The sequence below is a fragment of the Pinus tabuliformis genome, chromosome 6 (assembly GCF_031772625.1).
Source record: "Pinus tabuliformis cultivar Carrire ecotype Pingquan chromosome 6, CPIR1, whole genome shotgun sequence".
NCBI classification, from domain to species: Eukaryota; Viridiplantae; Streptophyta; class Pinopsida; order Pinales; family Pinaceae; genus Pinus; species Pinus tabuliformis.
This window is the reverse complement of record NC_142292.1, coordinates 990908659-990922513: the sequence shown is the minus strand read 5'-3', so window position 1 is coordinate 990922513 and position 13855 is coordinate 990908659. Positions and strand designations below refer to the sequence as shown.

The window sequence follows — 13855 nt, the reverse complement described above, 5'->3', positions numbered from 1 at the left end:
TTATTGATTTCAAACATAGATCTTCATCTATAGCTATTAGCATGCATAGTACATAGAAAATTCAAATAAATGTCAGTGGTACTGGTCACATAAATGATAAATCTATTAAAAATTTAAATCATGATTCATAATTCATAACTGAAAGGCAACTTACAACTACAAGATAGTAAGATAAACACACTGACAATTGTAGTTTTCTCATTAAATCATCAAATCAAAATGTGTTACATAGGTAGTGTTGGTGCAATGCCAATGGCAAATAGAAATAGAAAATATAAAACAACTACATGTATACAAGCCTCAAGGCATCAATCAACATCAGAATCAGCATCACTGTCCCCATCATCATGGTCCCCATTGCTCTCCTCTGCATCCTCCTCCTCCCCTGTATCCATAGTCGCCTCTGCATCTGCTGGTATGGAGGTTGACCCCTCTAAGTCATCAAATCTAACAGGCTCTAGCACTGGATCATTGAGATCCATGTTGGCCAATGCCAACTCAACAGTGGTGTCCAGACCCATATCATCAGGAACAGTGTTACTTGGGAGCGAGAGCAAAAGCGGGGAGCGGGAGCGAAAACGGGAGCGGGAGCGACATATTCAGAAGCTCTTGGTTTGGTGCTCTTGATTAAATACGAGTTCCATACCCTAATACATGACAAAATTCAATGGAAACATTGCAATCCCCCAATCCTAAAATCTTGAAAAACCGATAAGTCTGCTGGATTTTGAATGAAATCTAAAATTCTACTTTCTCCATATGAAATCCAATGAGGCCGGAACCACTCTCAAACATCCTGAGTCATTTCATGGTAATGTTAAAAATTTAAGTAAAAGGATGAAAATGAAGATTAAGGAGAATGTCACTTTTACTTTAAGAATTTAACATTACCATGAATAGCATATCAATACTAGGGCCTAGACTTGATCATGAAGCTGCCAAAATGCTCTACTCCTTGTTGCAACAACACAAATCACTTGCCAACAGCACAAATCACTTTCCAAATGAAAATATTAATGAGAAAACACGCCCTTCTTTTTCCCACACAGAGCTTAGCGAGTCCTGGAAACAGGACACATGTCCCAAAATCGCGACACGCTTTTGAAAATCATGACACGACCTTGGATTCGACGTGTCGGAAACGGACACGACGTGTCATATGATTTGGACACGAATCTGGACCGAATCGTGTCGGATTCGCTGGATTCGGGATTCGTAGGGGGTTTAGGACGAATCTGGTGACTTAGGTTTTCAAGATTTCAAGATTTAGTGGATTGAAATGTTTCCAATTGATTCTATCATGCATGAGGCTTTGAGATTGGCATTTGATCAAAAGTATGAAGCCCTTTATGTACCTTGATGTTGGTGCCATTGATTGTTGAACTTCGATGATGTTGGTGGTATTGCTTGTTGAACTCCTCTACATGCCCTTAACTAAAATGTGCCCTTCCCTCAAAGAAAATAATTGGTTAGGCATGCTAAGATTTTTCTACCATATTACAAGGTTGAGATGAACCATTCACTCAAACCAAAATCATTGGTTAGGCATGTTAAACTTTTTCAATTTCTCTCATATAATAAGGTTGAGGAATCCAAGTCTGAAGCCTTTGAGCTAGATGATGTTTATGCAGTGATGTTGATGATCCCATTTCTAGCAATGTTGAATCAATGATGAGTTTCATGAGTGATCATGTTGATCAATGATTTGTAGTTTTGATGTCTATTTTCGCTACTAACTACTACTACTATTGAGGCTGCAGAGGAGACTGAGGAGTTCTTAGACTCTAAATTAGATGATGTTTATGTAGCTCATGTTGATGATCCCATGTCTACTGGATGATTTATGTTATACGCTTTAATCCATGTTTTTTATGCTTTTTATAACTAATTCATCATTCTACATGCTTTTGTTGACATATATGCATCAAAATATATAAAAATATATATTATATAAAATTCGCTACTGACACGGAAGCTTCTGAAATTTGTCGCTCCCTACTCCCGCTTCCAAGCAGCATTGGTCCCCCCTGGGTAGGGGGGATGCCTAGGAGACTCCCCTAGCTCCCAATAGATTACAATGTTTTTTATGAGGTGATGGAGTCCCTTATGAATAAAGGGAATCAAATGCTTTTGCGAAGTTAGAATAGTGGTAAAAGTTATGGTTTTACAAAGGTTTCAATATATGGTTCCTTCCAGGTGTGTTAGAACTTCAAGTTGACCAAATTTTGGCAACACCACCCCTTGTAAAATCACAGGCCCGCTAAAAACCAGCAAGCAAATTAGTGCAAAGGTGTCCAAAATCACTTTGAAACACTCAAGAAATGTTAGTTCATAAAATCCAAAATCACCAAGTGAAATTACTAGAATTAGAGCTATGAATTCCTATACTATTTAGCTACTTGTCTTTTCCTTAGTCTTTTCCTTAGCTAATTTGACTGTTCTTAGGACAGCAGTCTATTTAGCCTCTTCAATGCTGGATATATCAATGAAATGCTTGTAAATAGAACCAAGAATTGTTTGAAGAAATTTTAGAATTTTTTGAGAGAAAAGAAGAGAGACTTGGAGGCACTTGATACAAGTGGGACTAATGCTTCTTTGGTGCAAGAAGATGCATGGTCCAACTGAGGACATCCCCAACTCCAAGCTATAGGAACCTATAAACAAGGCTTATGATCTTTCAAAAATTAGTAGACATAGGTGAAGTTTGCATGATGAAAGTAATAAGCATGCTATTCAACTGAGAAATACATGTAATATTCAAATCTAGAATACAAACTAACAAGAAGATTAACAAGCAATTGCTAACCTTCTCCATTGGACAACAATGTCGCTATCAAGGCCTAAGCTATAAACTTAAAGAAATGAAATGAAAACACAACAATGTTAGGTCATGAAGAACCAAGCAAACCACACCATCCACAAAATCATAAGCCTCCAAAGCGTTTTCTTTATTGACAAATGATGGAACAATTACAAGCTAGCAACACTTCCCCAAGCTCTCAAGCTTCAATACCCCTTCCAAGAGAGGAGAGCTCTTAATTTATAACAAAAGAGGGAGAAGATCCCAAGAAATCGACAATCCCAATGAAGAAGGAGGTGTTCTCCAAGTGGAGGTGAAGATCCCAAGGAGAAATGCAAGCTACCCAAGTGTCCATCGTACAACTCAAGAGAGGGCAACATAGCATGAAGGAGGAGCTGCAAATTACAAGTGGTTGTGCACAGCTGCTATAGGGTGCAGCGTGCTTCCTAGGAGAGCAGTCTATGCCAAATGTGAGTAGTGGGCACCAAATGTGAGAGAGCAAGCTACCAAGTGTGCCTTCGTACATCCCTTGAGAGAGCTATGTGAGCTGCCAAGGAGAATACGTAGCATAGAAGAGGGAACACATATGGCCAAATGTTGAAGTGGAGAGAGAGTGAACTCCCACTCACTTCAGTTCACTTCCCTTCCATTGACACCTCACCCAAGTATGAAACTCAGCCCCCACAATTTGAGGAACTGGGCCTCCTTGAACTCATACTAGCTGGCAGCTAACTATTGGTGTATGACAGCCACTTGATTCCTTAACTCGTGGGCCTCCAAATCATCACTTGATTGATCCTTTGTTGCTTTGTCACTTCCCTTCACTTCTTGTGAGAGAGAGTTGATTGGAAACATATTTTTAATATGTTCCCAATTTATTTAATTTTGATTTTTCTTGTCTTTTTCCTCACCTTATGAGTAAAACTGATTTTTAATGAGGGAAAATTAATATTTTCCACCCCAAAGTGGATACTGAGGTAATGTTGATGCTTTAAGCATGAAAATCAAGTATCCACATGCCATATGAGTCATCCTAGTACCACTTTTTATTTTGTTACATACAATTCAATTAAAAATTGCCATCCAGCAGGAATCTTTTAATTATTAAAAAATCCAATTAAAACCTAATGCAATTCCGTGAGACTCAAGATAATGCCTAGCATGGTAATATACATTGACCTTAGACTTAGAAAACACGCACTTAGGGATAACACTTTAGACACTTTTTGTGCAACTTGTTATGATAGATATTTCTGTTTATGGTGTTGGGTTACTCTAAATTCTCTACACTTGGCCACTTTCAACGCATCAACTTCACTATACTTCTACCAAAGGAAGCCTTCACTAAGTTGTGGAATCATGTTGGCGGAGGAGATATGGAGTTCAAGGGAGGTGATGCAGTCCCTTGCTCAACATTGAAGAGGAGGGAGTAAATATCATGTTGTAATAATTTTTCTTCATAGCCCCCTATTCAGCTCAACATGCCATGTTGAAATTATTAGTGCAATCTATACATGTGGCCATGACCACTTCATATGTATCATTAATGTACTCATAATCATGGCTAAGGCCATACTTTAATCAATTGTATCACTAGGTGTGGCTAAGTCCAACCTAGTCAGCTTAAATATGTAAGCTCGACAGCCATCTTGGGGAGTGAACCAAAACATTGGTGAATCTTATTAAGTTTGAAAATGCCAACTATAAAAAATTTAGTGATATTTTTCAAAAATATATTTCTAAGGATTTTATCAATGTTGCGAACATAGCGATCGAGATAAAATCGGCGACGGTCCGGAAAAAGAAAAGATCGTAAAAATCGGCAAATCATTGGCAAAATTAAAAAAAATCATTTTTTTCATTTTTTTAGTAACTAAAGCATCCACAACATAAGATAAATGTGTTGACACATAAATATGAAAAGAAAACTAATATATAAGATGTATAATATGTCTAGTGCTACATCACACATAACAATGAATCATGAGTTCTAACTCAGTCTCAAAATATAAACAAAAAAATATAGTAACATATCTCATATCATGAGTCATATACAAGGAAATGAACCTCTAAGTAACTAATGATTTCCTATGGCCCTTTTGCGAGAAAATCTAATAGCTTTCCCTCTAGATGAAGAACCCTGGGGCTGGCATTGGACTCTGATGTCCTCTAGAAGAACTAGGACCCGAAGGAGGTAGACCACGTCCTCTACTAGTGATTATGGCAGGTGGTGTCACCTCCTCCTCCTCCACTCTCTCCTCTACAGCAGCTACCTCCTTCATTACCTCCTCCTCTAACCAATCAGGGGCCAATTCCATGACAAGCCTCTCAGCGTCAACCCTCCATGCAACAGTGCTGTCAATCCCATCCAATGAGGTGGCCTCCACGTCAAGTGTCTCCTAAAGTTGCCTCACTCACAATCAGAGATTGCAGTAGACGTAGACCATGTCAATAAGGCATTGAGACTCCAACTTGTAGGAGGGCCATAAATTATAATTAATAATTATAAAAATAATAAATTATAATTTTCAGTACTTAGTGAAATCAAAAAATTAATTTGTTATTGGTGATTTTTTCATGACTTTTGGCGATTTTTACAATTTTATCATGATTTTTTCATTTGGAAAAAATCGCCGATTTTATCGGCCAACAAAATCGTCCTCATGGAAAAATCACGATTAGGTGATAAAATTGTGATGTTCGCATCTAGAAAACTTTGGCTATTCTTAAAGTAAAATAAAATTACCCTGCACAATTTGAGCAAATAAATTTAGACAATAATGGAAATTGAAAAATCTTTTCTTGGAAACTAACATGGAAAATCAGCCCAATGGGGAAATGTAACCACTAAAATTTTCCCTACCCACAACCCCTCTTGGGAGCATACTGTACTTAAGTTGTGTATTTATATACAACTCAAACCTCATCTATAAATCATCTTCTTAGATCAATGAGATAAGGCTGTCCAATATACACAACTCAAACCTCATTTGTAAATCATCTTCTTAGATCAATGAGCTAAGGCTCTTCAATTCAAATGTCTTAAGCCTATGGGCACTACATCTTTGGTGTTCTCTTTTGGTTGGCATATTTTCTCCTTTATGTGAATTTGTACCTCTCATGTATAGTGTCACTCATGCTTGCACATCCTTCTCTATCTAGCACACTCATGGTCCAGCAGATCAGCTCAAGCACAGTTCTTGAGTGCTAGTTTTTTCTTTTTCTACTGAAATATTTGGGGTTGGTGCTTTGTTTCCATTCAATACCATAATTTTGTTAGTCATCTCAAAAGTCCTTTATCCTGCCCTTTAGGTAGACTCACGCCCATTTGTCCATTATTGTTGTACCATAGTTTCTGAAGCAGCATTTTTCAAAAAGGGAAAAAGGAAGATCCGTTAACTTTAAAGATAGGATGTTAAAACCTCAAACAATACTCACCACAGCTAAATAATGACTAACAATGCATACCTCAAACAAAAATGGCATAGACCATTTATCACCTATTTGAGCAATAGGCATGATAACTGAAAAAATATATGTTATTCAACTATCAACGTGGGCACACACTCCACGTAAGACGAGGAATGCAACAAATAATAAAAGCACCATAATGTTCCAATGATTCACATTTAGAGTTGACCAACATTCAGAGAGTATGCATTTACATACCCTCAAACCTACATATCATTATAACTCTACTCAGTTTAATTCACATGTCATATGTAGAGAATAACATGGAAATGTTATAATGTAGGAAATCTGAATGAAAAAATGCCCAAAAAATAAAGGCAAGTAATAAAGTCTAAGGCAATCACTGAATGCACACACATAGGTACAAACAAAAACTAACAACTTAGGCCCCTATATAATCAACATGGTTATATTACAACGTTCAAAACACCAGTATGCAGGAATAAGGAATATGCAGAAATGCAAGCAAAACACTTCAGGCGTCTATTTGGAATTCAAGCAGTTGTGATTATTAAAATTGAAATTACCTTAAATAAAAAACTTTGGAATTTTAAGATAACAGATAAATAGGTTTCAAGTTTCCTAGGTCTTTCATGACTGAAGTTCATGTGAATGTAAAGGATGTCAGAAAAAATATTCTCGGCCATCTATAAAGTCATAAAGTGAGTAACCTTTTTTTCCAACTTCTGTAAAGAAATTTTCATCTTGTTTGTGATTTGGTAATGTGAAAAATAGAAAGACAACCTCAGTTCTTCCATCACGCATCATATTGAGAGCCGCAATGTCAAGTAAGTTAGCTAGCTGAGCTCCAACCATTCCTTCTGTTATGAGGGACACAGACTTGTAATCAACATCATCTGCCATAGGTTTGTTTCGCGCATGGACCTGCTCAGATCATGGATAGCTATTAATATCATGGGAACCATAAAATGAAGAAACAAGCTGAATACTCTAGTTGCATAATGCAGCAAATGCTGAATGGTAAAATTTAAATAGCCAAAAAGCATAATGTAACTGATTCATTAATAAACATAGGATCAATGCAGTTTAAAATTGAAAAGATAATGTCAAGCAAACCTTATCAGTCCATACTAAGCAGCAGACACTAGCTAGAACCATAAGAAAGCAAAGAATTTCTCTAACAGCTTTCAATACGTTGCGGCCATCTTAAAAAATCCATCTAGCAATGTTCAGCTAGTTTAATTGTGTAATCTTCATAACAGATAAAAGATATCATAACTATTCAAAGACAAGAAATAACCTCGTAAATCTGGATACCAAACATAATGTAATAAAAAGCTAATATGTCAGATAGATAAGTCTACGGACCTAACCTGAATTACTGAACCATAATATGTACCTTAATTGAGCTGCCTCTTTCATGTTGAGCCAGCACCTAACAAAATAGATTGCGGCATATTTAAGCTGAAATGACTGGATATACAAGCTAATGTCTCAGATGAACAAGTTGAAGGACCTAACCAGAATTACCTAACCATTACATTAATTGAGCTGCCTCTTTCAGGGTGAGCCAGCACCTATCAGAATAGAATGTATATATCTGAATTAGAAAGACTGGATATTCAGTTCAGCTAAATAGGGCTCAATCCAATTTCAATGAAGTGGTGAGTTGTAAAAGAAATGCTAGTCCACTCCACTGTAGGGAACCCAAAGGAATATAAAAGAAACAATGCACCATACCACACAATCTCGGAACTGGAGAAATTAGGAACAATGACAATTCAAGAAGATAATCATGAGAAGAAGCTCATATACAAGCATCCTGCAGGAAGCATATCTCAGATCTAATTTAAACAATGAAACTACTTGTTATCAAGCAAATCTGCACAAGCAAATTCACCTAATAATTGTACGCAAACCAACCAGTCACAGCTGTAAAGCCTTTCCATTTGGACAGGTGCTTGTTCATCACAGGTAGGTGTCCCTAAAACGTGTATGAAACCATTGATACATTTAAAGCGCAGAGAACTCCAAGATGATTAGCATACAGAGACTCACTCTTTGACTGTCTATAAACAGTCAAGAGCAAGAATAAATTTCAAACAAAAAAGAACATGGTCTTTGTTACCCACCAAAAATTGGATAATGCATAGGAGAATTTTTTCTCCTCCGTGGACAGCCAGCCAGCCAGCCAGCAGCCCTATAAATCAGCACATGACATGACGCAATAGATCCTCCACTTCTTGCTCCAGTCAGATTTCTCTCTCCCATTCAGCATTCCTTCTTGAAAGTGTGAAAATTCCTTCGTGTATTCTCCATCACCACATCGATCCCTTCTTATATCTTCCTGTTGGGACTCCAATGGCCAAGATTAAATCTTAATCGATGGCTCACATCATTCTAGATCGATCCGCGTAAGTTTCTAGAGAATTATCACCTTGATTTAATTAGTTCTGATTAATTAACCAGTCTTCCTAAGTTTAGACATAGGAAATATTAAAAAATTGGTTAATAATCTAATTAAGTTATCTCTAGGTGGAATTTCCAGAAACGATTTATGAGTTTTGGAAATCTCATGTATTCTAGCCTCTCCACCAAATTTTGTGGCTAGAACACACCCGATGCTATAGAAACTAACACTCCCTCTTAGCGAGGACTGTGTTCCCTCTAGTGCTGCACATCTTGCCACAACAATTTGTCTTTGTGTCAACTCCTATCACATTGTTGATGTCTAGCCATACTGCCCACCAACCACTCCGCAACTCTAATGTTGCATTTGTGTTGTTGTTGACGCTGCCATACTGCTGCAAACATTGCATCTGCACTGCAACTCCCTCTCATATGTTGTTGTTGCAACTACAACTACTGCAATTGAGAAGCATCCAACATACTGAATCATCTGTGTTCAGTATGATGCATCTGTCTCCAAAGTCTCTGACTGCTACTAGCATCTACACTATCACTAAAGAATCTATGTTGTTGCCAACTCTACACTGAGCCACCTACTTTGTTGTCAACACTGCACCGCACTCCTCAGCATCTGACTGCCACTAGTCTGTAACTGTGACTCAGGAATTGACTGCATCAACTACCAATGATCCATCTTGCTACCGAACACTGTGGGCCCCCATAGCCAGGTAATGATCCATGAGCTGGACTCCTCAAAGACCTTGCACAATCTCCGTAGCTCTCTCGGGCTACATCTCCAAGTCACCCCACCTCACACCTGGAGGTATGGCTACCATCATCGCGAAGTCTTCCTCCAACCAGGAGAACAACCTGTATATATCAACATGTGTTGTTGTCCGGTCCTGCTTCTCCTGCTTGTCCTTCTTTCTGATAGGACAATGGGTACTGTAGTGGCCAAACTCGCCATACCTGAAGCACTTGACCTTAGATATGTCCTTCTCCTTCTTCTTCTTCTTCTTCTTCTGCTCCCCCTGCCCCTAACTTGCACCCTTTGATGCAAGGGCCACATTCTCCTCCTCCTTCACACCCTCCGATCCGCTACTACTGCTACCACTAATGGAGCTTTTTAGCAGAGCTCGCCTCAACTCCTCCTACTACAAGTCAGCCCACATTTTGTCCCATCCTCATAGTGTGTCTCTTCCCAATATACTTTGGATGAAGACTTGCCAATACTTCGAGACACTGTTTAGTGCCAACCGTACTAGCTTTGAAGGTTGAGGTGCTGCCCCAACAGCTGCAAGTTGCTCTCCGACCTCCTGAATCCTAGTGAGGAAGGGATCTAAGCTTCCCCCTTCTGCATCCTGATGCATCTCATCTTTTCTTCTAGGAACATCTTCTGTTGCTCAAAAGTACCCTGGTATAGCATGGAGAGAGCATCCCACATCTCTTTGCCCATTCCCTTAGCCGCTAGACTATATGATCCCGGACTCCATCTAGGATCAATCGCTTCGCCTTCGCCATTTCCTTCATATATTCCTTGAGCTGGTTTGCATCCTGGGGAAATGGCACCACATTATCTATCTAGGCTTTCAAGCCACATTCATCTAGAAGGAAGGACATCCTAGCCTTCCAGATGACGTAGTTGGAAACTCCATCCAACCTATCATAATCTCTAAGCCCTATTGTGGCCATCTCTTATCTGTCCAAAACTCCCTCTTTTCCTCTCCTTGGTTGTTGCTCTACTATACACACCCCCTTCTGGAGTGATGTAATCTGCACTCAGTTATTGCCAATCTGCTTGGAAAAATTGAACTTCTGAGACTCAAAGTTCCCTAAGAGAAATTTTCCCTCTGTTGTGTGTGCTTTTCTCTTCCACTCGACGTTGGTTTTGCTACTGGAAAAACCTCTGCGTCCAACCAAGTTATCTACTCAATGAAAAACTGAGTTGTTTCTTCTCCCTCGACCTGCTGGAATCACTCAATCTGGAAGGTTGAATTTTTCTGCCACTCTACACTGAAAAATTGAACTTCTTCAAGCAACTCAACCTGCCTAGTAATGGGTTGCGCTGCCTCTAGGAATTTCGGCCTGCTACTCCTACTGAACAGCAAAATTCTTTCTTTCACTTCTGAGGTTCTCAGCTGATCACTCACACTTTTATATCATGTGAAAATTCCAAAACTAAAACCCTACTGCAGCATCTGGAAATTATTCTTCTAACTGTTAATTAATTTTAACAATTTATTTGCTACGACCTACATCGAATAAATCACAGTACAACCTTCGCAAAAATATTGCGAAAGAAATAGCACTGGAAACTGAGAAAATACTAGAGCACACAATAAAAATATGACACCGTTATTTTTGGACAAATGTGCCCAGAAAAACCCGACTTGAGAAAACCAGTGTAGTAGATGAGCGTTTTATTATTATGCAGCAGCGAGAAATTATGAGTACAATAATCTGGATGTCGAATACTGGCAATCCTATAGAGAAAATACTGGCAAAACTACTTGAGGGAAATTTACCCTCACTCCAGGCAATTTCGACTCTCAACTATCACTGAAAAGCAAGCCGTCCAACTGGGCCTGCACCTGGCCTGCATCAATCTGAAGCTGCTTGCTGCAATTGCTGCCTGAATCCTATGCTAATCAAGTTGTCCTGCCTATTGCTAGCTAGGAAAATTGTTCTCCGACACTCTAGGACTCTTTCTCGACCTCTGGAATTGAAGACGTCTTCCCTTCTCAGCAAATCGAACTGCCTTCTAAGGATTTTGCGCTAGGATTGTGCATCCCTCCTAGAAAAACTTCGGCCTCTCTGCAAATGCACTCGTTGGATCTGGAAAACTTCCTCCAACCTCACTATCTCTGCCCCTCACTATCTCTACTTCCTCGTTGAAGCTTGAACTCTCTGGCAACTGACTGTTGCCACTCTAGAAAACTGAATTCTCCAAGTGACTCTGGGGTATTCTTCATCACCACATTGATCCATTCTTATATCTTCCGGTTGGGACCCTAACAACCAAGATTAAATCTTAATCGATGGCTAGGATCATTTTTGGATCGATCCGTGTGAGTTTCTAGAGAATTCTCACCTTGACTTAATTAATTTTGATTAATTAACCAGTTTTCCTAAGTTTAGACTTAGGAAATATTAAAAAATTGGTTAATAATCTAATTAAGTCATCTTTAGGTGGAATTTCCATAAATGATTTCTGGGTTTTGGAAAACTCATGTATTCTAGCCTCTCCACCAAATTTCGTGGCTAAAACACATCTGATGCTACAAAAAATAACAAAAAGAAGGCGGGCCATCCATCGGCAACTACTTTAACCAATTCATAATCATGCGCTTTTAGTTGAGGTCATTTTAGTTGAGGTGTGATAGGTGGTGTTGTACCACCACTCTGCTAGGTGTAACCACTGGCTCCATTTGCTTTGCTTATCAGTTACGAAACATCGAAGATATGTTTCCAAACACTTATTCACTATATATGTTTGTCCATCTGTTTGATAGGCTGAACTTAAGGGTTATTCCAGCCTGATTGCAAAAATCCTTCCAGAAATTGCCTTTAAACCTTATGTCTCTATCACTAACAATGACTTTCGAAAGACCATGTAACTTTAAGATTTTTTATAAAAGACTTCTGCAATTTGCTTAGTTGAGTCTATTTTCTTGACTGCCATGAGTCCAAACAAAAGTCTTCTTCATCCTCCTTCTTCGTAGCCTTCCCCTTCCTCTTTCTTTGCTAGAATGAATGGTGAGTGAGTGTGCTTCAAGTAGGACGAGTCCTCTTCTATTTATACGCTCTTCAAGGGTGGACGTGGCTCTTCCATTAGGCAGACTTGCCAGTTCCCAAACCGACTTGGTCTTGGAAGGTATTCTGACACTTTTAAAGACAAAAATAATTTTCTTTGCAAGTTACAATTTGCCCAGTGGGGTCTTCAACTTATGACAATGACTTTTTTGCTTCTTGACCTAGGACAAACCCTAGAAGCACTCAATGGGTGTTTGACCTATAAAATAAAAAACCTTGAGCATGTAACCCATGCTCCAGAATAATAATAATAATTTTTCTTTCATTTTTTAATTTACAAGAATCAAAAATACAATTCATACTTATGAAGACCGAAACTAGTTACACATTTTTCTACATTTGCAATATGTTTGGTGCATTAGTTAATCTGAATGGCATCACCTTAAACTCATAATGTCCTTCATGAGTTTTGAATGGGGTCTTCTCGATATCTTCTAACCTTACTCGTATTTGAAGTTCATCTAGCATCTCATCTATAAACGAAATGGAAACTTGTTTTTAATAGTTATCTTATTTAATCCTCGATAATCTATTCACAAACTAATGGATCTCTCCTTCTTTTGGACTAGTACAACGGGGGTTGCATATCGACTTCTGCTTTTTCTAATGACTCCACATTTTAGCAAATCTTGGATTTGTCTTTCTATCTTCGTCTTGTGGTGATGGGTGTAGTGGTATCGCTGTTGAAATTTCTAAATCTAACATGTTAGAAATCGCTATTGCATTATCTGGTTTATTTCACCTACTTGTTTATTCCATTAGCAAGTTATTTATACATATAAATACTGGAAATAAACACAAATGCAGCGTTAACTCATATACAGATCAGCAACTAAAATACTAGACAAACACACAAGCGACACCGTTATTTTGGGACAATCGTCCCTGGAAAAACCCAATGCGGGGAAAACAGTGCAGCAGTTCTGAGGGTTTTATTATTATGCAGATTTCTTGAGTACAAATAGGGTGCCAAACTGGCTCACCCAACAGAGATTTTTACACGGGAGTAATACCTCTTCTCAGAGACAGATATTCAGCAAGTTTCCCCACGAAAATCCTTCCGGCACTTCTCCAAGGCTCTGCGTCAGCCCTGTAGCCTTTTCCTGCGTTAGCTCCCTGGCCTTTTGCATCACCCACGCAGGCCCCTCAGCCTCTGCATAGTCTCTAGCTGCCTCTAAGTGGCTCCTGCTGCCTCTGCATAGCTCTGGTCGCCTTTGCATCAGCCTCTTCAGTCATTGCGCTGACCCTCTGGCATTATCTTTGCCTCTCTGCTATGTCCTCACTGCCCCTCGCTGCAACAGATCACTTGTTCAAATTTTCTCAACAAATCCCGCTCCAAAAAATCGAACTGACTAATCAATCTTGGTGTGTCTCCAACTGACCCTCAAGCCTCCTCTTATA

The 13855-nt window shown here is 38.9% G+C and overlaps 1 protein-coding gene across 3 annotated transcripts in view; it reads right to left on the bottom strand.

Moving 5' to 3' along the window:
• Positions 1–13855, bottom strand: part of EMB2083 (AAA-type ATPase family protein) — a 377023-nt gene that overhangs the window by 207591 nt on the left and 155577 nt on the right. For all 3 annotated transcript variants that reach the window (XM_089424030.1, XM_089424037.1, XM_089424043.1), the window contains exon 5: positions 7016–7156. In XM_089424030.1, coding sequence (XP_089280156.1) covers positions 7016–7156 — 141 coding nt within the window. The remainder of the gene's footprint in view (positions 1–7015; positions 7157–13855) is intronic.